This window comes from Lampetra fluviatilis, chromosome 25 (assembly GCF_964198595.1).
Source record: "Lampetra fluviatilis chromosome 25, kcLamFluv1.1, whole genome shotgun sequence".
Taxonomy (NCBI): domain Eukaryota; kingdom Metazoa; phylum Chordata; class Hyperoartia; order Petromyzontiformes; family Petromyzontidae; genus Lampetra; species Lampetra fluviatilis.
Genome location: NC_136299.1, coordinates 2,393,445 through 2,417,646, shown reverse-complemented (window position 1 = coordinate 2,417,646; position 24,202 = coordinate 2,393,445). Strand labels below are relative to the sequence as shown.

The 24,202-nt window shown below is 49.6% G+C and overlaps 1 protein-coding gene across 3 annotated transcripts in view; it reads right to left on the bottom strand.

Moving 5' to 3' along the window:
- SHTN1 (shootin 1) overlaps positions 1-24,202 on the bottom strand; it is a 65,512-nt gene that overhangs the window by 33,269 nt on the left and 8,041 nt on the right. For all 3 annotated transcript variants that reach the window (XM_078868011.1, XM_078868010.1, XM_078868012.1), the window contains exons 2-9: positions 20,625-20,677; positions 10,975-11,035; positions 9,169-9,263; positions 7,887-8,142; positions 6,676-6,813; positions 4,983-5,077; positions 2,643-2,789; positions 1,985-2,138 (exon numbers count right to left, since the gene is read on the bottom strand). In XM_078868011.1, coding sequence (XP_078724137.1) covers positions 1,985-2,138; positions 2,643-2,789; positions 4,983-5,077; positions 6,676-6,813; positions 7,887-8,142; positions 9,169-9,263; positions 10,975-11,035; positions 20,625-20,677 — 999 coding nt within the window. The remainder of the gene's footprint in view (positions 1-1,984; positions 2,139-2,642; positions 2,790-4,982; positions 5,078-6,675; positions 6,814-7,886; positions 8,143-9,168; positions 9,264-10,974; positions 11,036-20,624; positions 20,678-24,202) is intronic.

The window sequence follows — 24,202 nt, the reverse complement described above, 5'->3', positions numbered from 1 at the left end:
AGAACCTTCACTGGAGGGATAGTGGAGTGGCCAAAAAGTTACGAGACAAATTGGACAATCATGTAAATGCATATTTTCCAGCGTATGCTAGGACAGATAAAATCGGCCTTGAGTTCAGATTAGAATTGGTTAATTGATTTGATTTGTGTGATGTGTAGCGGGAGATTGTTCCGGACAGTGGGGGCTGCACATGTGAATGCTCGTCCACCAATTGATTTGTGTTGAATTGTTGTCAATTCATGTAGATGCCACTTGGAGCACATAGTCGGAGGCAACTCATCATATTTAACGACGACTGTTGACATTTGCTATCGCTTCAGCTGCAATTTGTATTATTTCTCGCATTACAACTTGTGGTGGCACAGTGGAACGCACGTTGCACTATGAACCTGGCGAACCGATTTGGATTCCTCGCCATGGCCATGATCCATTCGTGTTCGGTGATAACTTAACAGGCACTGGGCACCTTGCCACCATTCACCAAACCTAATTGACCAGGTTAGTGAAGTATGGTCAAACCACCCCAGAACCAACACAGTGTGGGAGAGCCTCTCTCTAACAAGGGCTAAACATTGCAATACATTTCATCATTAAGTTGTTGTTATTACAATTGTGCTAGCCTACCTGTTGATTAATGTGTTATATCCGTGCCTGTCAGTTCAGTAATCCCATAGAACCGGGGGAAAGCCAAGCTGAGCATTGGAAGAGGCGATGCTGACCGCGTGTTTTTGCACGCAGTCGTTTGAGCCAATAGACACGGACGACGTCACTACACTAGGCAGCCACTTCATCTTAGGTACAGGTTTGCCTGGATACACGAACCCTTCCTCTCAAAGGCAGCGATGTGTCCTGCCGCTTCGCACACCGACTGACAGGTAAAAGCGTGCCGACTACCAAACACACTTCCACGACGTCTGATGAGCGTGGAAGAGTAGGCCAAACACCCCCTTCTAGAGGGGCTCTCATTTTGTTGTCCTTCCCGCGCACCTCCGATTCGCACGGTTGGCTATGTACGGTGCGAAAATGTACAAAGAGTAGGCTAAAATACCCTCTCGAGGGCTCTCTGCAGCTCCATGTAGTAGAGGCCCTTCCACCAGCGGTGGAGTTAGCAAGCAATTGCAGGGCTGCCCCTTTAGGTGTTGCACGGTATTTAATACTAACCCACACGAAAGCAACATCCTCGATTAAGGCAGTGGTTTATATTATTCCACAGCTTCAAATGACAACCTTAGAGTAAGGAAACAAAACAAGATGCTAAAAAGTTTTTGCTGACAAAACTCAAGTACCGATTTACAACCTGCAGTAGCGAGCATGGTCAAGTGTAGTCAAACAAATCCCCCCCAAGACTTGGAATGAAGATGCCTTCATCCGGCAGTTGTACGACAAAGGGCTATACGTTGTTGTTATTTTTTTTATTGTTACAGAGAATGTAACAATTTAGATAAGAACCCTTTCCCATTCGGTCACCCAATAGCCATCTGCACACCAATCTGGCCGATCGCCTCAAGAGCACGGAGCCTCAAAAAACCGCCGGACCCCTACTCAGAACCTCATCCCTCGACTCCCTGACCATCTCCCCCTGAACCAAGCCTGGCACAGCGCCGCGTCTCCGTGGGGCTGCTCCGATCGTTGTGGAATAGCATCGCCGCTACAACGAAGGTCCCCCATGTTGCCTGTAACAGGCTGCTGGGGCAAGCGCCGTTAGCGAGCGCCGACGAAGGCTGGCAACGGCAACGACGTGGGGGCGGGTGGCCAAACACCCTCCCCCTCAGAGGGGCTCTGTAGAGCTCCCTCCAGTGGAGCTCCCTTCGTCCAGCAGTGGCGTGAGCGAGCGAGCGATCGTAGGCGCTGCGCCTTTAACCGTCACCGTCATAAACTCTGCCTTCGAAGCGCCGCCACCCCCCCCACCCCCCTTGCACGACGGCAGCGTGGCCGAGGAGCGTGGTGAGCGTGGTGAGCGTGGTGAGCGCGGTGGCCACCGCACCCTCGTGCTTGAGGTCTCGGGCGGACGCCTCCGCCCGCTCCGTGCGCGCGTCCTTCTCCCTCATGTCCTCCTCGGCCAGCTCCAGCCGCCGCTGCAGAGACTCCAGCTCCTTGCGCAGCTCCAGGCTTTCCAACTTCTCCTGCAGCTCCTTCACCTGCAGCGCAAGGGAACAAGCCTGAGCGACGGGTGCGTGTGCGTGGGGAGCGGTGTGTCGCCGGTTAGCGCGACGCTGCGCTACGAACTTGGAGACCCGAGTTCGATTCCCGCTCACGGCCAATACGAGTAACGATTATATTTATCCCAACCGGTCATGGGCCTCCCCTAGGTCTACTCAGCCTCAAATGAGTACCTGGTGCAATGTGTAAACATCGCCACTGGGTAGACAAAGGCGGCCGGGCGTGGTGCTGGCTACCCACCCCCCCTCGTCTGCCGTTCCGGCCTTCATCGGTACTCGCTAACAGCACTTGTCCCAACAGTCTGTTAAGCTACACGGGGGATCTTCGTCTTTTGTTTGTGTGTTTGTGCTGCACCACAGACAACGGGGGTGCTCGAGCCCCCCCCCTGTGGGGAGTGGGGGGGGGGAGTGGGGGGGGGGTGGGGGGTGGGGGGCGGGGGGCGGGGGGTGAGACAAACAGCCGAGCCCAGGAGCGAGCGCCACCTGCAGCTGGTGCTGGCGCCGCTCCGCCTCCAGCTGGCTGGTGAGCGCCGCGTTCTCCTCCAGCGCCTCCATCAGCTGCCGCTCGGCCACGTGACTCTGCAGCAGAATCTGGCTCTGTCGCTGTAGCTTCTTCTGCTCCACCAGCATCTGCGCGAGGGGGGGGGGAGGGGGGGTCACGCACAAACGTGAGGGAGGGCGGTGGGAGGGCGAGTACGCCGGAGATCTCCGCACGCCGTAAGCGACCGACCGTACAGATTCTGCGGTAACACGGACAACGTCCGTAATGGTAACGCGTCGTTTGATCTATTGAAATTATTAAACGATGAACTATTTTTTTTATTTTACCATGTGAGGCCCACTGAACTATGTAGCTCTTTTTCAGAAGTGACTTGGCCACGAACGATATCGCAACGAAGTGGTTTATCACGTGCAAATTTACAGCAGCCAAACAGTCCCAGCGTACGTTGATTTTTTGAAATGTGGACGGAAAAACCGGAGGACCCGGGAAAAATAAACGACGCCACCACTAGGTGACCGAACACGCAAACTTCAAATATACAGCAGGCGTCACGGTCGGAACCCACAACCCTCCTCTACACCAGGCATGGCAGACAACTTCCCGCCACCGTAGCACCCCTATATATATGTACAGCGATGTTGTTTACGCAGACTGCATCTCACAATCGGTGAGGAATCACAGACAAGCTGGAAGGCAGCAGTAGCAGTCAGTCGGTGAGCCGGCACTACCAACAATTGCCCAAGCTTCGAAATATTAAGATGTTTTCAGCCAATTAATGAGCGTTTATATACACATGGCAGGAAATGGGAGCACCTGGAGAAGAAAAAAAAACCCCAACTCTATCCCATTCAGAATATATTATCCTGCCCTTTGCTCTACTGCCTTCTGCTGGCGAGCCAAGCGAAGGGAGTTTCACAACATTTGTGCGACCATAAGAGGTTTTTTTTGGGGATTAGATCGCGTGAATATAAATGTGTCGCTAAACCCGCCACCACCCGACACAGCCGATGAGTAAGGTTTGTCACGTTAACAGAGCGTGCCAATTAGTTACGAGTTTAGATTTAAGCAATCTAACCCAAAAAACCTTTATTACTGAAAATATTGGTTGCGAAAGCCCACTACGTGTTAAACTCAAGTTTGTGCGGCCCACCAACCCTCGCTGGATTACTACAGATCACGTGCATAGCCTCCACCACCCGGCTGACAGACACCTTGTGGCGCTGACCACATCCCACCCCCTGATCACCGTCCGTAGTGATGACCCTTTTAGGGCCCGGGACTGGAGGACGTTTTTATATTTCTGGTAATTGCCCGATGATGATGATGATGCTGGTTGTTGTAGTTACAAGCGAAACGTCTAAATGTGCCCGTATCGCTCCCCAACAACACCACCGGTGATGCTGATGCAGCATCGTTAGGCAGGAGATCGCTGGCTTCGATCTTCCACGAAGTTCAAGAGCCACAACCCTAAACCGCATCCCACTGCACAAACCATAGCAGCAGATGTGGACACTTTATGCGCAGATGGAAAATTAAAAACTCTCCGGCAGTGTGCGACTGTGGTCACCCAGAACAGACCGTGGAACGTATAACGACGACTCAGTGCCCGATTCACAGTTACGGAGGAGGAGGCATCATCACACCGCGATGATTCACCACTCCGTCATTCCTATCGCAATCATCCGGCTCGACCACTTTCAATGTACAATTACAGTTTGTGCTCTACACCTACATCAGCCATGCGAAGATAAAGAAAACTCAATTAAGATAAAGACCCCCCCCCCCACGCCGCATACAGTCTATTAGAGCAAGTGATGTTAGCGAGCACGTATGAAGGCCATCACGACGCAAGAGGGGGTTAGGTGACCAGCACCACACCCGGCCGCTTTTGTCTTCCCCAGTGCCGATGTTAATACACCGCACCGGGTCATCAATAAAGGCTGAGTCGACCTAGGGGAGGCCTAGGACCAGGTCAAGTTTTCTCTGCTGATCTCAGCCATGGCCAGGATTCCAACTCATTTCGCCGGGTTCGTAGCGCAGCGACGTCAACAAGTGCACCACCACCGCTCCATCCCATCGATGTATTTACATACACACGAGTCCACACGCACGCGCGCCGAGGGAACTGCTATGTATGTGTCTCCATTTCTGCTGCAGGCACGTTCATGTACACGCGCGGGACTTCTGCCGCATGCTGGTGTGAACAGGTGCTGGAACCCACGTACACCGCGCAGACTTCTGAGAAACCCATACCACGCACGGCTGCAGAAAACGGGACGCTACGAGAGGAAGAGAAGTGAGAAAGAGAGGCAAGTGGATACCTTGTGTGCGTACTCCTCTGCCTTCTGTCTCAGTTCTTTCTCAAGCTCCAGCTGTTTCTGCACTTCCGCAAATTCCTCCAACGCCAGAACAGAAACTGTCGACACACACATCAACACATTGGCATCGCTGACACACACAAACACACCGACATCGATCACACACATACACAAACACACTGACATCGATCACACACACACATCAACACACTGGCATTGCTGACAACAACAACCGCCATTCGCCACTAAGTGGCGGTGACGTCACCACGACGCTTGTGCCAAGCTATGTGCACGTTGAGGCCACGTGAAGTGTCGAACGCCCGCTGGCAGGTCACGGGGCAGACCCAGGTGCCATGGGTCGACTGACTGAGATGACTGGCTGATGCACCACCTGTGCCCCCTACTGTGCCAACTTGCTGTGCTTTAGCCACTCGGCGCTCCGCTCGTTGTTGTGAGCGTCGCTCCTCTGCCCTCCGTTGTTGCTGGAGGGCGACTGCCTCCAACTGCCCAGTAGCGTCCTTCACGAGCCTCGTCCACAGAGGCCGATCTTGACACCGCTGGTACCAGTCATCGGCAAGTCCACTCAGCTCCACATCCTCCTGTACCACATCACTCCATCTCTTCTCTAGCCTGTGCCGCGCTCGTTTAACCCCCTCTATCCGGCCGAACAAAAGCTGTTTAGGCATGCGGTGGCTGGGCATGTGGGTTACATGACCCAGTCAACGCAGCCTTGCCTGCCGGAGGAGCTCACCGATGGGACTTGTCCAGATTTTTCAAGGATTTGTGAACTCCTCACACAATCCAGCCTGGTTAAACCCAGGATGGATTGTAGGCAGGCCAGCCTAAATGTTTCTAACCAGCGAAGATGTTTCATGAGGGGGGGTCCACGTTTCGCAGACACACACACGTTTCGCTGACACACACACACTGACATCGATCACACACACACACACATCAACACACTGGCATCGTTGACGCACAGACGCACACCAACATCGATCGCACACACAAACACACTGACATAGATCACACACACATCAACCCACTGACATCGATCACACACACACACATCAACACCCTGACATCGATCACACACACAAACATCAACACACTGGCATCGCTGACACACACAAACACACTGACATAGATCACACACACACACAAACATCAACACCCTGACATCGATCACACACACAAACATCAACACACTGGCATCGCTGACACACACACCAACACACGGGCATCGCTGACACACACACACTAACATCGATCGCACACACACACATCAACACACTGAGATTGCTAACATACACACAAACACATAAACACACTGAGATTGCTAACACACACACACACACTGACATCGCTCACACACAAACAGACTGGCATTGCAGATACACACCAACACGCTGAAATCGCTGACATAAAAACAGAGGCATCGCCCAAAAATATAAATAGCCTATGGTGACAAATCAAATGTGTGTCAAGATACGCATTGGAGACCTTGGTGACGTGCCGTGCAACAACAAACCGACTGCTTGATACAAACTACAAACTACAAACCCACCACGACGGTTCGGCGTAGAAAATGGAGCAGTTTAAACGTAACACGGAGGCTGGATTGTGAAGCGCCGCTCAGAGAGGGTGTCCAATCCGACACGGGAGGGCGAAGGCCCGTGGCTCTTCTCTCTCTCACCTTGATTGTAATTGGTAAAGGTCTGCTCCTGGTGAAAGATGACCTCCCCCAGTTGCGTCTTTTCCTTCTCCGCAGCCTTCAGCTCCTCCGTCAGCCGGGTCCGCTCCTCTGTGAGCTCCGTCACGCGCATCTCCAGGTCTGCGAAATCCACAGCCGCTCATATGTCGGGAGGGGGCCAGACACCTTGGCAACTTCTTTTGGGGGAAAAAAAATATAAAAGCATCCATAGGCTATGAAGAGGACCAACGATGGAGTCAGTTGTGAGTGATTAAATCAAACGATTGCTTTGTCTGAGAGTTGATGAAGTACAGATACACCCACCCTCCCACTCATCCGCACCTCCGATTAGCACAGTTGGCTCGTGCGGTGTGAACACAGTTCAACATACATAGGTACGCGACACCCACCCACCACCTTAAAATGTATATTTGGGGCAGTGCGAAGTTACGAGTTACAAGGGTTTAGAGTTCGTAGCCCACAGTCGGACACAGGAAGACAGAGAGACTTTGATTTTCCCACTTGTGCATGAGGCATCTTCCGTGGTTTGTGTGCGGATCCCACTTAAGCGCTGCCCATTGTTTCCTCGGAAGATCGAAACACCTAGGACCAAATCACCCGAGGATTGCACCCGAGATTCAAATGCAAAAAAGTGCATCGTTTAATCCAGAGAAGACGGTCATAGCAACAACAACATTTACCAGTTGTGAACATGTGACTAAACTAAAGTAAGCTTCTGAACTATTTTTTATTTTATCAGGTAAGGCCCTCTTTATCAGACGCGACCTGGCTATCACAAATTATAGCTCAACCAAGTGGCTTATCACGTGGCAATTTATAGCAGTAGCCAAATACTCGAAACGCGTGGTGTTGATTAGAAATGTGGAGGGAAACACTGGAGGACCCGGAGAAAAATCCACGCGACCACGGTGAGAGAAACATGCAAACTCCAAATATACAGCAGCAGGCGTCAGGGTTGGGATCGAACCCACGTCCTCTTGGTTACCAGGCGAGGCTGTTAACATATCGCCATTGCGGCACCACGACGACTACTGACCAGCCTCAAAGCGAACCGTACCGACATTTCAAAGCCACTTTCATAGCGGAAGTCCTGTGACATTGATCACCCCGAAAGTGATGAGTGGGGACCGAACCCCCGTTGCCGTGCGATCGTCTCCAGGGTCGCGTTGCGGCCGTGCACGAACCAAGCTCACCTTTCACCGCCTGCTGCTGCTGCTGCTGCTGCTGCTGGAGGAGGAGCTCTGCGTCGGCGGGCGCTGGGGCTTCCGCGGCGGGGACGGTGGCGGCGGCGGTGGAAGACGCCGCCGCAGCCGACGCCGATGCGCCTTCACTGGACGGCTCCAGCTCCTTGGAGACTTCATCCAGCAGGTCATCTGGAAACTCGTGGATGCCCACCTTGGCCATGATGGCCATGCTCATCCGCTTCAGTTTCTTGTTCTCCTTGTTCAGCTGTTCGGGGGGACAGCCGCGGTGTGACTTGGCTGCTATAGGTCGTCAGAGCGTGGGGGCGTTTATTTATTTTTATTTTTTCTAAATTTGAAGCTTTCGTGACTGCAAGGATTCATATTCTTAGGTTTTTTCGGTAAAGTCACATAGGTAAAAAATTACAATTAATAAAAGTAAAATAAATAAATAAAAATCACGACGTTTCGGAGGCAACACAAGCTTCCGTCTATTTTATTTTTTACCTATGTGACTTTACCGAAAAAACCTAAGAATACGTTTCTTTTTTGTTTGGGTGGACTGTTAGTTTTGAGCGCTCGCTAAAAACAAAAAAAGTTTAGGGACTGCAATCTGAACCGATGAATCATTCCTCCTCGAAGACACCAGTGGAACCATCAACCCGCAGCAAGACATCAACAGGCCCGATGTGCCCATCTCGAATCATAAATGGACAATTAAAGAACACGAGCCACAGCAGTAGTGCGTCTGTGGCCCCGCAACCCAAACTATGGGCCGTGTAGTAAAGCCACGGTAGTCTGTGCTCCTTCAATGGAAAAGGAGGAACAGCAAAACTGCCCATTGTTTGGTGTTGTAACGTTCTGACCGGTTCCTACTGGACATAGTGAAAAAGAGCTTTATAGCTCATAGGATTCCTTCTGTATGAATACATACTTTGATTCTGAAGTCCAATGTCAAGATTAAAAGCCGCAAAAAGGCCAAGTTTTGGGGGTCTTTTGAGGTGTAGGCCGGTGATTTGACCGGTGCCTCAAAGCCAAACCTCAGGTCAAGGCCACACTCCCCCAGAACCAAGGTCCTGGAGATGATGGCCTTCAGACCCAGGACCAAGTGTCGAAGGCCCAACACTGGTTCGAGCACGGCCATGTGCTCACATGCGTGTGTTGCTAGGGGCACACGTTGCTAGGCACGTGTGCGTGTGTGTTGCTAGGTGCGCACACACACGTGCGTTGCTAGGTGCTTACACACACGTGCGTTGCTAGGTGTGCACACGTGTCACCAGAGTGAGGCTCGTACCGTTGTCGCGAAGCTCTCTGCACGCTGCCTGCACGACTTCTGCACTTCCAGCTGCGTCTGCATGGCATTCACTTCCTCCAGCACCAAGTGGGACACTGACGCACGCGCCACATGCATGGGTTAGAGCAGGGGTGGGGAACCTTTTTTCTGCCAATGGCCATTTGGATATTTATAACATCATTCGCGGGCCATACAAAATCATCAACTTAAAAATGTGCCGTTATATTTGGTCAAACATTTAATCAACTCACCCCTAATGTGATGGCTGGAACTGCTTCTCTTTGGCGAAGCGTGTGATGTTAGCTGGTGTTGATGATGTTGTTACTCGCAACTGCTTTTCCAGGTTTGCTCCAAGATTTATTGAATTTCGAGTCCTGACTGCGGTTGCCTTGGCAGGGCCAGACCAAATGATTTCCCGGGCCTCATACGGCCCGCGGGCCGGACGTTCCCCACCCCTGGGTTAGAGCAAAGCGGTACTTGCAGTTGTTAAAATACAGCAATGATGGGGAAGCTAATAAATTAACAATGATATATTAACTAACGGTGGGGCACAGCAGCCCCTGATGAAGTAAACTCGTATGTGTTAAATATCTTATCTTATATTTATATAGCGCTTTTATCCAAGGCGCTTTGCAAGGGTTATGAGTGGTACAATGAGGGTAGATAAAGGTGATGCAGTGAATCGGGATTGGGTATGGGGAGGGTGGTTAGTGGGTACCGGAATTACGGTGGGTGCCTTGGGATGGAGCGAAGAATGGGCGAGAGAGAAGAGGTGGGGGTCATGAAGGAACGAGTGGAAATGAGACGGGGGGAGGGTGCTACTTGCTTCACGTGGATAGGGAAGTTTTGTTCCGGAGCAAGGGGGCGAGTAGGGAAAAGGAGCAGAGACGGTGATTGTGCCCAAGGAAAGGGGGTGGGGAAAGGTGAGGAGAGATTGCGAGCGGGAGGGGACATGAAACCAGACGAGGGAAGCGAGCTAAGGTGGGGTGAGGCCTTGAAATAAAAACTGAGAGGAAAATTGACCAAGTTGAGTCTTTCATGAAAGCAGAACACTTGGCCCCACCGGCCATGTTGAAGGTTGTCATCGCCCACCGAGCGGTTAGTAGTGCGTGCAGAGCTGAGATTATAACAATAGGGTTTCCCCCTTTTGTCTGGCAACAAAACTGAAACATTTTTACAAGGAATCATGTCTTGCATTAACCACAATACTTGTGGTCAAAATGCAAAAAAAAACACTCTGATAATATATGCATTGTCCTTGAAGCTTATTGGTCCACACCAGAGACGGCTTTCTTTTGAGCCTCGTCTCAATTGGTGCTAGACCAGAGGACGCCAAAAGGCGTCCACAGCTCAAAGACAATGCACTATTAAAGTAATGAGGGCTCGGGGTAAGCATCTACATCATTAGACCTCCTTTGCCATGACCAAAATATAATAATATTATTATATATAGGTCTAATGATGTAGAACTGAGATTGTTCGCCGGAGATCTTCATCACCAGGAACAGCGATGTGAGCTCCCATTAAATGGCATGAGGAATGTCAATTGTGCTAAATATGGCAGGGAACCTCTCGCCACGGCAACCCCTCGCCACGGCAACCCCTCGCCGCGGCAACCCCTCGCCACGGCAACCCCTCGCCACGGCAACTCCTCGCCGCGGAGACCCATCGCCATGGGTGATGTGCATGTGGTGATTGCCTGTGCGTGGTCATTGTCTGTGCGTGGTCATTGCCTGTGCGTGGTCATTGCCTGTGCGTGGTCATTGCCTGTGTGTGGTGATTGCCTGTGGTCATCTGTGCGCTCACCTTGTTGGAGCTTCATGAGTTCTTGCATGGCCGCGTCGCGCTCCTGGGCCAGCAGCGCACACTGCACGCGACACACCCACACACAAAAGACAAAGACCCCCCCATATAGCTTTAACAGACTGTTGGGGCAAGTGCTGTTAGCGAGCACCTATGAAGGCCGGCACGGCACACAAGGGGGTGGGTGGCCAGCACCACGCCTGGCCGCCTTCGTCTCCCCAGTGACGATGTCTACACACCGCGCCAGGTACTAACTTGAGGCTGAGTCGACCTAGGGGAGGCCCAGGACCGGCTCAAATAATCGTCACCGGTGTTGGTCGTGAGCGGGAATCGAATCCAGGTGACCAGGTCCGTAGCGCAGCGCAGCGCTAACTGCTACGCCACCGCTCCCCACACAATAGACAAAGGCAACAATCGCTATTCGCCACTAAGTCACCACGACGCTTGTGCCAGGCTATGTGCATCTTGAGGCCACACACACCCACACACACAAGCACACCGCCGATTCAACATCTCCACGAACCCTCGTACAGATGAAAATGAAGCCACTCGCCGTACTGCTACCATGCCCTGGCACGCAAGGAGATTGCGACCTCGAAGCCCACAGGTTGTTTGTGTGGTGATCCACCAACCCTCATTGCCTCCACAGGTTACAGGCCCCATGTTACAGCTATACAGCTCTTTTTCAGAAGCGACCTGGCCACAAATGATATCTCAATGAAGTGGCTTATCACGTGGAAATTAATAGCAGCCAAATACTCTCAAGAGGAAAAATCCACGGGGAGAACGCGCAAACTCCAAATATGCAGCAGGCGTCAGGGTCAGGATCGAACCCACGACCTGCTGCATACCAGGCGAGGGAGTTAAGATCTCGCCACCGCGGCACCACAGCCACCAGTGCCCGGCTGAACATCAGGTCTCATTTTACAGTTCGGGTGAATTGTACTGCCCCATCCACTGTGTCAGCCCCGATTTGGCATCCTCACGTTCCAACTGTTCGACCCTTTTGCAGAAGATGGGACTTTGTGGAGGCAACATGTTTAAGAAGATGACTCCTGCTGCCCCTATACAGGGGCGGCTGTAGCTCCACAGATGCGACGACAACGATGAATCGTTTCATGGTGAATAACGCCGGCCCCTGGTTCAATGTTGGCAGATGCCACCGAAACAACGCCAAATGTTTATGACATTTTCACGGATGAATGCCTTAACGTTTTGTAAGATTTCGTGAAAAGGTTATGGGGGGGGAAGAGGAATTACTTTTGGAGCATCCCGATATAAAAAGTGCTTCAGCGTGAACTAGACTCAAGCATGCAGACAGGCATACTTAATCAACACGCTCACCAACAATACTGTGGCCTTAAAAATAAACATAGAATGGGCGACATTTTGGGCAATGGCACTCCTTCGTGGCACATTTTTATTCCACGCTCTTAAGAGATCAACATACTCACGTGAAATATAGAAGAATAATAGACTCATGCAGAGAGTATGCACTTGATCAGCAATCTGTGACTAGTGACAGAACTACGTGAGTGTTTACATTTGATCTGTGACCTTATTGCAATATAAGTACACCGTCACACACCTTCACAAAGTGTACAGAAATTAATTTAATTTTTATTAAGGCGCACATTATGTACAGTAGATAAAAAGTGAAGAATGGTGGTGGTGGTTCGTGGACCATGCTTCGCTATGATCCCATGGAACTAAGTTCGATTCCTGGCCAGGGCTAAACACCAGTGATATCCGAATTTTTCATGTTCTCGAATTAATATTTTTTTATTAATTAATTTCATGCAAAAAGTTGACTTGTTTTGCCCCCCCACCCCCATTGCACCACCCCTAATCATCCACGTGGCCGCATTAGGCAGCTATGTTTAGATCGCTTAGCAAATTATGTCCATCCATCCTCAACCACCTAATTAATAATTTACACCGGGTCGAAAGTGTGTAGTGGAACGACTCCCACAGTGGCACTGCATTGCAAGCAATGCTTGCTACCTTACAGGGCGAGCAGTTCGGGCACACTACTAATTGCTGAGTGGGCTGAGTGGGTCAGTGCACTAATCATCACTGCAGAGACAATTTCCACACAAAGGGTCCATTCGTCTCTCCCTGCTCCCTCGAGTGAGATTCGTGCTATCAGTCAATCGTTTAATCCTACACCGTTTTGGTTTAATCATCACAATAATCCACACACGGACATTTGCAGTGGCGTTCAAATCACGTGTAAGAAAAAAACCGCGTATGCATTCTCAAATATTCCACCTTTCACAACGTGTCAAATGTTCGTCACGTTGAATCCTGAACGGTAACGACTGTGATCTGCCTTCTTCTTAAGGGCTCTGCCAAGGGGCAGTTCTTGGCCTCAAACTCCAATCAGCACGGTTGGCTACGTACGGTGCGAAAAAAGTTAAACGTGCAAAAGATACCAGCTCCTCGATCAGGGGCCGGTCTTGGCCTCAAACTCCCCGATCTTGAGCGATCGTCTTCACGACACTGTATGCCTCCACCCTCACCCTCCACGTCGTCAAGCAGCATTTTTCTGCATCTCGGCAGCATCGTCCGCATCGTCCTGATGAAACTGCTCTCCCACCGAACTCTGTTCTAGAACTAGCTCATGCCACTTTCTGTCCACCAAACGGATTTTCCCCGTTTGATACCACAAGCCACGTCGATGCGCACCTCACGAGTCCATACAAAACAGTATTATTCCTTTATAGAATAAATACCTTGCCTCGTGCTAATCCAGGTCGCATGAGCACCCATAAGCCTCTATTCATACACCAATTCTAAACTCCCCAAACTGAAAGGATCGGTAAATTTGCCCATTATTAAATCTTGATTTAAAGCTTTCGTGACTGCAGGGATTCATCTTCTTGGTTCTTTCGGTAGAGTCACGTAGAAGGGAAGTAATAAAAAACATAATAAAACATAATTTTATTATGTTTTATTTTCATTATTTTATTACTTCCCTTCTACGTGACTTTACCGAAAGAACCAAGAAGATTGCCCATTATTATTTTTTTCAAAAAAATGTAACTTCTCTATTGAAGTATACTGCCCTTTGTAGTCATGCATTTAAATCATGTATTATTTGATGATTCGCTTCTACGCAGCACTAAGAGGGTAGCTATCCAAACGGTTAAAGTTTTTTTTATTTCTTTAAATTTTCTATAGATTCGTTCGGATAGCTACCGTCTTAGAGCTGCGTGGAAGCGAATAATCAAATAATACATTATTTAAATAGATGCCTACAAAGGGCAGCGTTCTTCAGTAGGATTTGGTAGGAATATTTTAATCAACACAATAGACGGGAAGGACAAGTTCAAGGGGCTCGCGTAATGCACATGCATCATGTACGTTGCCTCAGTAATCCCCCCCCACCACATTGTTGCAAGAGCGCAGAAGCGTGGTCAACACATCTACGCCTCTATATAAGGAACGACACAGGTAGACTTCTCCACAAATCTGGCTGGCGCCTGATGAAGCTGGTTGTAATCACTGGCGAAACGTCGTACTCAGATTGTAAATGTTGTAGCTTGGCTCTCCAACACACCGGTGTGCTGTACGAGTGACGAATTGGCCACGTTCTGTTTACGTGACAACCCTTACTAGTTGGCTGTGTCGGGTGGTGGCGGGTTTTAACGACACATTTTTATATTCACGCCATCTAACCCCAAAAACCTCTATTATGAAAAAAAAATCGTTATGTATATTTAGCGACACAATACAGTTCTGCTGATATTCATGAACAAAAAATGTAGATGGTTCTCCGATATGCACCTTCACTTTGCAGAGGCAGGCAGCTCCGATTACCAGATATATAATTGCTTTTCTAAGAAAAACGATTTCACAATGGAATTTCATTTCTACATTTTTTTAAAAAGTAAATTGAGCATGACTGAAAGGAAATGGTGAAAAAAACACATGTAAGCTTGGACAGACAAGACGAGTAATGTAAATATATGACCGAAACTAAACTTTCTTAAATGTTATTGTGATAAGAGATAAATTATGTTGCTGGGATCTCCACATTAAGTGCGTAAACATTGGATGGTTTTGGTATGGCCATAGAGGGGACTATGATTCGGTCTTCCTCTGAGGTCAGAAACTTGAGTCTTATCCTAGACCCACGTATTAGAAAAATCTAGTTTTTCCACTTAGGCAAAATATCTCGACTGAGAACCCACGCTGGCGCATGCCTCTATTTCCTCAAGTTTGGGTAACTGCAATGCTGGTGTGTCTAAAATTGTTTTAAATAGACTACAATACATTCAAACCTCAGCTGCCTCGGTTTTAACCAGCTCTAAATCGTGTGCCCGTTCTTTCCTCCCTGCACTGGCTCCCTGTAAAGTACAGAATCGACTTCAAGAGTCTTCTTCTCACCACTTTGAAGGCCTTGAATGAGTTTGCTCCTTAAAATATGCCACCGATCTACTTACATTTTATATTCCACTGCAAAAAACTTGGATCTGCTGAGTCTGGTCTAAACTCACGATAATTCCAAAGGTCAGACTTTGTTGTTCTTAAGGGGGAGACGAAGTTTTTTCCAGCGAGGCTCCACGATTGTGGAATAACCCTTCCTTGATCCAAATGGCAATCTAAGTCCGTTACACTTTTTAAAATCGCATCTTAAAACTTACAGACTTTCACCGTAACTCATGCTTTATTTAAAGCATTTTGAGGCCTTGTGAAAATTCCGCAAAAAAAACGAGTTTAGTATTATTACCGATAGTGGGTACCCAAATAATATTAATAACAATACTTATGGAAAGGCAAGTTAGATTTATCGGACCTGTAATGAGAAAACAAGAGACTGGATATTGTAAACGTGCTTTAACCAGGATAATTAATAGGTACAAAAAGCTGGGGGAAGACAGCGAATTAAGTTACATCAGCACATTTGAAATAAGTGACTGCAACTGGCAGTATCCCGTGCACATTTCTTGAGTAAACATCGGGGGACAGCGCTGAATCGAGAGTAGGCCAGGCCGTGACCACACGACGTCTTTGAGAAAGGGCACGGCTCAAGTAGAGAGAAAGAGAGAGAGAGACCATTCTAAAAATAAATGAGATCTAATCTCTCAAGTCAAAATACAATGTCCAGAAAACTATGCATTCGAGTGTTGCGTTTTACTCGAGTAGTTACTGTGCCACAACCCGGACGAATTGAACTAGACACACTGCGCATCAGCTGATTTGCATGGCTCGCGTTACACCGCACGCTACACGAAATGGTTTCACAATGCTCAACGATTTAACATTCCGAAGAGAGATCAACAGAGAATATGCCGGTCATTTGAAAGGGGGTTCTCGGCAGCAGTTCTCTAATATCTCCCCTTCCGCAAGCCGTTCTAGAACACACGCTGATATATGCGCCGTTCTGCAAGAATACCACAATTTGAAAACATGGGGAAAAGTATTCTTTTTTTCCTTTGTTTCAGTGCAGAACATAATTTGATGCCGCAAGATGCTAGTAAAGATGGCATGAACCATCATCACGCGAACTCCGGTCATCCTCGCAGATGGTCCACCACATCACGCTCTGCCTTCCGATATTACACATTTTAGAATCATCTAGATTGACAACTAATTTCTTTAGAAATGCTTTTTGTGTTAAGTTTGTTGTCCTTCCCCCGCACTTACGATCAGCATTGTTGGCTACACAAGCAATCGAAATGTCGTGAGAATTTTATTGTTCAATTTTTATTATTTCCCTTCTACGTAACTTTACCGAAAGAACCAAGAATAATTCAAATGACAACCTTAGGATAAGCAAGCAAAAGAAGATGCTTGGGATGAAGATGCCTTCTTGAGGCAGTTGTACGACAAAGGGCAAAACGTTGCTGATATTATTGCTGTAGTTTCAAATTGTTACAGAGAATGGGACAATTTAGATACAAACCCTTTCCCATTCGGACACCCAATGGCCATCTGCAAATCAACCTGGCCGATTGCCTCATGAGAACGGGACCTCAAAAACGGCGGACCCCTACTCAGGACCTCATCCCTCGACTCCCTGACCATCTCCCCCTGAACCAAGCCTGGCATAGCGCCGTGTCTCCGTGGGGCTGCTCCGATCGTTGTGGAATCGCATCGCCGCTACAACAAAAGGTCCCCCGTGTTGCCTGTAACAGGCTGCTGGGGAAAGTGCCGTTAGCGAGCGCCGACGAAGGCCGGCAACGGCACACGACGTGAGGGCGGGTGGCCGGCACCACGCCCGGCCGCCTTTGTCTCCCCAGTGGCGATGTTTACACATCGCACCAGGTACTCAATTTAGGCCGAGTCGACCTAGGGGTGGGCCCAGGACCGGTTGAGATAATCATCACTGGTGTTGGTCGTGAGCGGAAATCGAAACCGGGTCGTCAGGTACGTAGCGCAGCGTGGCGCTAACCGCTACACTACTGCTCCCCACAACATACACAGCAGCAGCAGTAGCAGCATCAAATCCACCACCACTTCTAAGAGGCGGTTGTGAAAGCCGGGGTCGTCCGTTTTCGTGGGCGCATGAGGAGGAGGAACCCCGGCTCCGCTGAGCCTCCAGAGTCACTGCTGGGAATTGTCTTCTTGACTTTCGTGAAAATGTGCGCGTTTTAAATGGTTCCATTATTAAATTATTATGATTGCAATTGCTTGAAGGGTAATCCCCGAGGTCTTCATTTGACACTGATATACATAATAATTATTTTCAAACTGAGGAGAATATGCAGAATGTAAAATGATTGTTAAAATAGCGTCAAAAGCAAATCGAATTCTGTGTTGAACACGTAGGCTTTCGCGACCAATATCATCCATAATACAGGTTTTTTGGGTTAGATCGCGTAAATATTTAAGGTAAATAATATTTACACGATCTAACCCAAAAAGATCCAAAGCGTGTTGTCGTTCAACCAGCCGTGCGTCTGTGGAACGCGTTGTTACGTCGTGCGCACGCCAATCGACGGCTAGGATCCTCTTGCAGACGAGACGGTTCCACATGACGGGGTTTCTCCAAGGTGATTTTTAAGTATACACACATCTTCTTGGTTCTTTCGGTAAAGTCACGTAGAAGGAAAATAATAAAATAATACAAATAAAACATAATAAAATACAATTCTCACGACGTTTCGGCCACAACGCAAGCAGCCGTCTTCAGGTGGAGAACAGGTCTGTCGGAGTCTGCCTTCTCGAAAGACCTGTTCTCCACCTGAAGACGGCTGCTTGCGTTGTGGCCGAAACGTCGTGAGAATTATTTAATAATGTTTTATTATTATTTTATTATTTTCCTTCTACGTGACTTTACCGAAAGAACCAAGAAGATGAATCCCTGCAGTCACGAAAGCTTTAAATTGAAATATATATACACACACACACACATTACTTGTACAATTTCACAAGTACAACAAATGACGATTTCACCTCGTGACCAGCACGGTTAGCACCGGTTGGTTATGGACGGTGCGAAAGATGTTTAACGTACGTGCATATACAGTATAAATGGGCTGCCGGATAGGGCTGGCTTGGCTCAGGTGCGAGGCGAAAAGTGATTTGGTTCAAGACGTGACCACAGTTTTTCGGCAAAAATGACCAGAGTCATCTCGTGAAGAACGATTCCAATATGCCACGCTTGCTGTGGTCTAAGTAAACGTTATATTTCCATAAAAGCTTTTTTGGTTTATTTGTTGTAAGCCACCTCAAGCCGACATTGCCCAATTCCTCACCTCTGTGCCATGATGACACTACATTACCACTCAAAGCTGGACAAGCAATGGCATAACCACTACCCTCCGGTGGCGAGATGTTAACTACCTCGCCTGGTATACAGGAGGTCATGGGTTCAATCCCGACCCTGACGTCTGCTGTATATCTGGAGTTTGTGTGTTTTAACCCCATGGTCGCATTAATTTTTCTCCGGGTCCTCCGGTTTTTCCCTCCACATTTAGAATCAACGTCACGCGTTTAGAGTATTTGCCCGTTCTAAATTTCCACGCGATAAGCCACCTGGTTGAGCTACAATTTGTGGCCAGGTCGCTTCTAAAAAATAGCTACATAGCTCAGTGGGCCTTACTTGGTAAAATAAAATAATTTTTTTTAAAATTAGTTTGTCACTATCTGAGAGAAGTTTCGCACATCCTTGCAGTAGTCGGAAATTCCCTTAACAACACGACTCGATATTAGAACAATAGCTGCACGTTTAATAACAGCGCCACCCCGATAATTGTCAATGCCCCTTGTGATAGGTGAGGTAAGGATGACAACTAGTAAATCACTAAACGAGATTGCCATTCGCAAAACGATAGATTTTTTGCAACGTGCAATCAATAATGTATGTTAATAAGGTATGGAAACGGCCGATATTAAATGACAAAAAACACACCGGGATTTCAAATTCTTATTTGGCCAATGCCAGCTATTCCGCGGGGATTCAATCGGCAATTGGAACAATAAAATACAAATCTCTGTTCACTAAAAAATATTCGCATTACGGTACTTTGGGCCCAGCAAGTACTCCCTGTATTAAGTGTAGATTTATATATATATATTTTTAACCGAGTGTCATGCAGAAGAGCGGGCACAAACTATGAACACAAAAGCACTGAGCGTGACAGGACTTGCATGGTACCAACAGTGCATTAGATCCATAATACAGGTTTTTTTTTATCTATCCCTCTATTAAAGGTACGACACAGGAGGATTTCTCCACAAATCTGGCTGCCGCCTGATGATGCCGGTTGTAATTACTGGCGAAACGTCGTACTCAGATTGTAAATGTTGTATATTTGCTCTCCAACACACCGGTGTGCTGTACTAATGACGAATTGGCACATTCTGTTAACGTGACAACCCTTACTAGTTGGCCGTGTCGGGTGGTGGGGGGTTTAACGACACATTGATATATTTACGCGATCTAACCCCCAAAAAACCCGATATTATGGATGACATTGGCCGCGAAATCCTCCTACACGTTAAACAGTGCTAGAGATCCAGGCGGAATTTCACACCTTACATACAACATAAATGGCATTTTTTACGACACAAGGGACAAACAAAGGCTTTGTACACCGTATGCAGACCGCATATTAAAGCCGCATTTTACTCCAACGGTAACACCCCTCCAAAGACGAAAGGCACCCCCCGAACAGTCTTTGAAGGCTGGCACAGCACATGTGGAGATTGCCTACGACCACACCCGGCCGCCTTTGTCTCCCGAGTGGCGATGTTTACACACCGCACCAGGTCGACCTAGGTAGGGGTGGGCCTAGGACCGGTTCAGATAATCGTCACTTGGTGTTGGCCGTGAGCGGGAATCGAACCCGGGTCGTCAGGTTCATAGCGCAACGCGCTAACCACTACTCCATCGCTCCCCACACGAACACACCACAACACAGGAACACACACACACACAGGAACACACACACACGCACACACACAGGAACACAGGTACACACACACGCACACACACAGGAACACACGAACACGCACACACAGGAACACACATGCACACACACGTACACACACAGGTACACACACACGTACACACACACATACACACACGTACACACACACGTACCCATCGTCACTCCGCACCCACCACAGACACACAGCCGGCGACCCGCTGGCAGGGGGAGGAGAAATGCAGCGGGCACGGCTCTGGGGAAGCTCCTCACCTTGGCATTGGCCTTGTCATTCTCGGCGTGCAGGACGTTGTATTCCTGGGCAGCTGTGGGCACACGCACGGCGGACACGATTCCGTTCATCTTTACCAGGCAGCAGCACCGCAGCAGTAGCAGCAGCAACACCGCAACACCACAGCAGCAGCAGTAACAGCACAGCACCACAGCAGCAGCAACGCCGCAACACCACAGCAGCAGCACCACAGCAGCAGTAGCAGCACCAACAGCACCACAGCAACAGCAGGAGTAGCAGCACCGCCGCCTTCCGCGGAATGGGGGGTTGAGATGTTGCGGGGTGCCGCCAGCACGAGCTGGGCACACGCGGGGGGAGGGCGGGGCCTGGTGGAGCGGGCGGGGTCAGTGTGAGATTTGGGGGATCGTGGGATAACGTGGTGTGGGGAGGGGGGAGCGGGGGGGGGGGCGTGGTGGGGGGGCGTGGTGGGGAGGGGGGGAGCGTGGGGGGGGGGCGTGGGGAGGGGGCGTGGTGGGGGGGGAGCGTGGTGGGGAGGGGGGAGCGTGGTGGGGAGGGGGGAGCGTGGTGGGGGGGGGGAGCGTGGTGGGGGGGGGGCGTGGTGTGTGGAGGGGGGCGTGGGGGGGGCTTGGTGGGGTAACTTGGGGTGGGGGGGGGTAACTTGGGGTGGGGGGGGTAACTTGGGGTGGGGGGGGTAACTTGGGCGTGGGGGGTAACTTGGGGGTGGGGGAGGGTAACTTGGGGGTGGGTAACTTGGGGTGGGGGGGGGTAACTTGGGCGTGGGGGGTAAATTGGTGGTGGGTAACTTGGGGTGGGGGGGGTAACTTGGGCGTGGGGGGGGGGTGCACGCTCTTCCAGACGGACTCCCACCACCACCACCGGCACCCCAGGGGGGGTTTCAACCTAAAGAGAAATGAAATGTACACACAGAAGACAAAGATCCCCCGCGTAGCCTTTAACAGACTGTTAAGGCAAGTGCTGTTCAGCTAAAAACAGGAGCAGCAGCAGCTATTAAGGCCCGGCACGGCACGGCACGCGAAAGGGTTGGTCCATGACCAACGCCACGCCCGGCCGCCTTTGTCTCCCCAGTGCTATTGTTTATGACACAAGGCGCCAGCTACTCATCTAAAGGGGGTGTTCGTGCGTGTGTGTGAGATGCGCACGCGAGCAGCAGCGCGCTCACGCAACGCGCACCTTCCAACGCGCACAAAGACCCCGAACAGTGGCTCGTGAGGCATGCATGATGACCACGTTACAATGCACGGCGGAGGGGGTTGGAGCGGGTGGGGAGAGCGGTGGAGAGAAGATTACACATTGGAAGCCAGAGGGGGAAGGAGGGAGTGGCAGGCCAGGGAGGGGAGAGGGAAAATGAGGGGAGATAATGTGCGTGGCGGTGTGGGCAGGGAGTGGTGTGCAAGCTATCAATTATAATTCATAGTTTAATGCATTTCCTATGAGTGCCATCATTCTTATAGTGCGGGGCCATCGTGAAGGAAGGCGCTGTTTTGATACGTTTCACAGATTCATAGCAGGTGGGGGCGGTGTCGCTGCTGCGTGGTCTAGCCTAGGGCCCCCCCAGTGGCAGCTGTCTCTCTGCATCCGTCTGCCTGGGTGATGTTGTGGCGTTTAATCGAAATTTGAGTAATTCGCCGTGTCGTTTTTCCAATGGACCGTGAACGATGTCACAGTATATTTAACGTCTACTCTGAAGCAGATGGAGAAATATATTTTTAATACACCCGCAATATTAATCAGGACGGCCATATTAATCAGGACGGCTTAGATGCGTTCCTGGAAAAGCGTGGGTATCTCAAAATCGCGTATGTCCAAAGCAATTTTCCCATAAGAAATAACGGTGACGGAGGGGGTTAGGGGATTTCACTCACACTCGCAGACATAATCGCCTATATTATACGAGCCGACATGAATACAATATATGTACAGACAATATACCGCTTCAAATAAAAAAAAAATCACGTAAGCTCTAATGTAGTTCCTATAAAATAAAGAAATACATTATTACTTTCTTGTATCTACGCCGGAGTTTGCGTTGTGTAGAGGATGGATGGAGACGAGGAAGAGGAGGCAGACGGAAGGGACAAAGGGAAGAGTGCCGCTGTACACGCGCGGCGAGATGCTGCACGGTGGAGCACACTTGTGTTATCCTAACGCACCGGCTGCTGGCAACGCCATTGGGTTGCGGTGCCAGGCTAGGGGGGTGGCATACGTCGCATTGCTGGATGGTGTTATTCCGAAAATGGCCTCGCGTACGTCAAACACATTCCTGCGGAGGGAGCTGGTAGGAACGTTGGGTTGCTTGGTCAACGGTCAGGGTCAACGGCGGCGTGGTGTACAGTATTCCGCAAATATGGCCGACTGTGAGGGCGGGCACACGCCGGCGTGAGTAGGTTAAACGTTGAGTTTTATAAGGGCACTACGGGGTGACCAGCCCCTCCCCATCCAGCCCCACCCCACCCTCCCAACCCAGCCCCTCCCCACCCTCCCCAGCCAGCCCCTCCCCACCCTCCCCTTCCCACCCAGCCCCACCCTCCCCACCCAGCCCCTCCCCACCCTCCCCTCCCCACCCAGCCTCTCCCCACCCTCCCCAGCCAGCCCCTCCCCACCCAGCCCCTCCCCACCCAGCCCCTCCCTGCACGACAGACGGACGGACACAATAATCCCCTGTGGGCTGGTGTAACCAGGAGGTTCCTACCAGTAAGAGGTCTGCATACAAAGCGCGCGTTAATCAAAAATGGCTTGCCACGAAAGAGCGTAAACCGAGGACTGCCCGTGTTGATTTATTTATAGGTACGCAAATGCCGTTATCTACACCGGTTGCAGTTATAATTAGTAAAAAGAAATAAGCAGATTATGGCCGTACAAGCTGCAGCAGGGATACCGTACTGTGGACCCAAAGACATTTGCTTTGTTACATTCCTGCATTTATAAAATAACAAATCGGCGTTTCTGTACCCTTCACAAAACATCAGTTTCCTTGTGCGATGTACGAACACCCCAAACACTTTCTTTGTTACGTAATTCCCTCCAAATAGCGAACAAAGTGCAGTGGTAAAAGTAAGCGTTTCCTCACTGTTTGCAGTTGCTCTTACATAAATACTTCATTACTTCACAATGTAAATATTGTGCAATAAAAAGAGCAATGCTTAAGCCCACATAACTATCACCAAAGATTAGTCGAGTCTGACGATTTTGACTTCGACACAATTTGCAGTAATGTGTCTATGTCCACCGTGACAATGTTACGCGTGCTTCTCAGTTAAGATGGCAGAGAACACGTGGCTACATTTGACAAAAAAAAGGAATGGCTATGATTAAAATCGAATTTTTAACACTCACAGGACATGCGTCTGTAAGAATCGATCGCGTGTGTAAGAATTGTTTTTCAGTTGTGTACCATAGTTGAAATTAGTTCACGTGACATGGAATGGCGAGATGTTAACTACCTCGCCCAGTATACAGCAGTTTGTGGGTTCGATCCCGACCCTGACGCCTGAATATTTGGAGTTTGCGTGTTGTCTCTCTCCCCGTGGTCTCGTGGATTTTTCTTCGGGTCCTCCGTTTTTTCCCCTCCACATTTAGA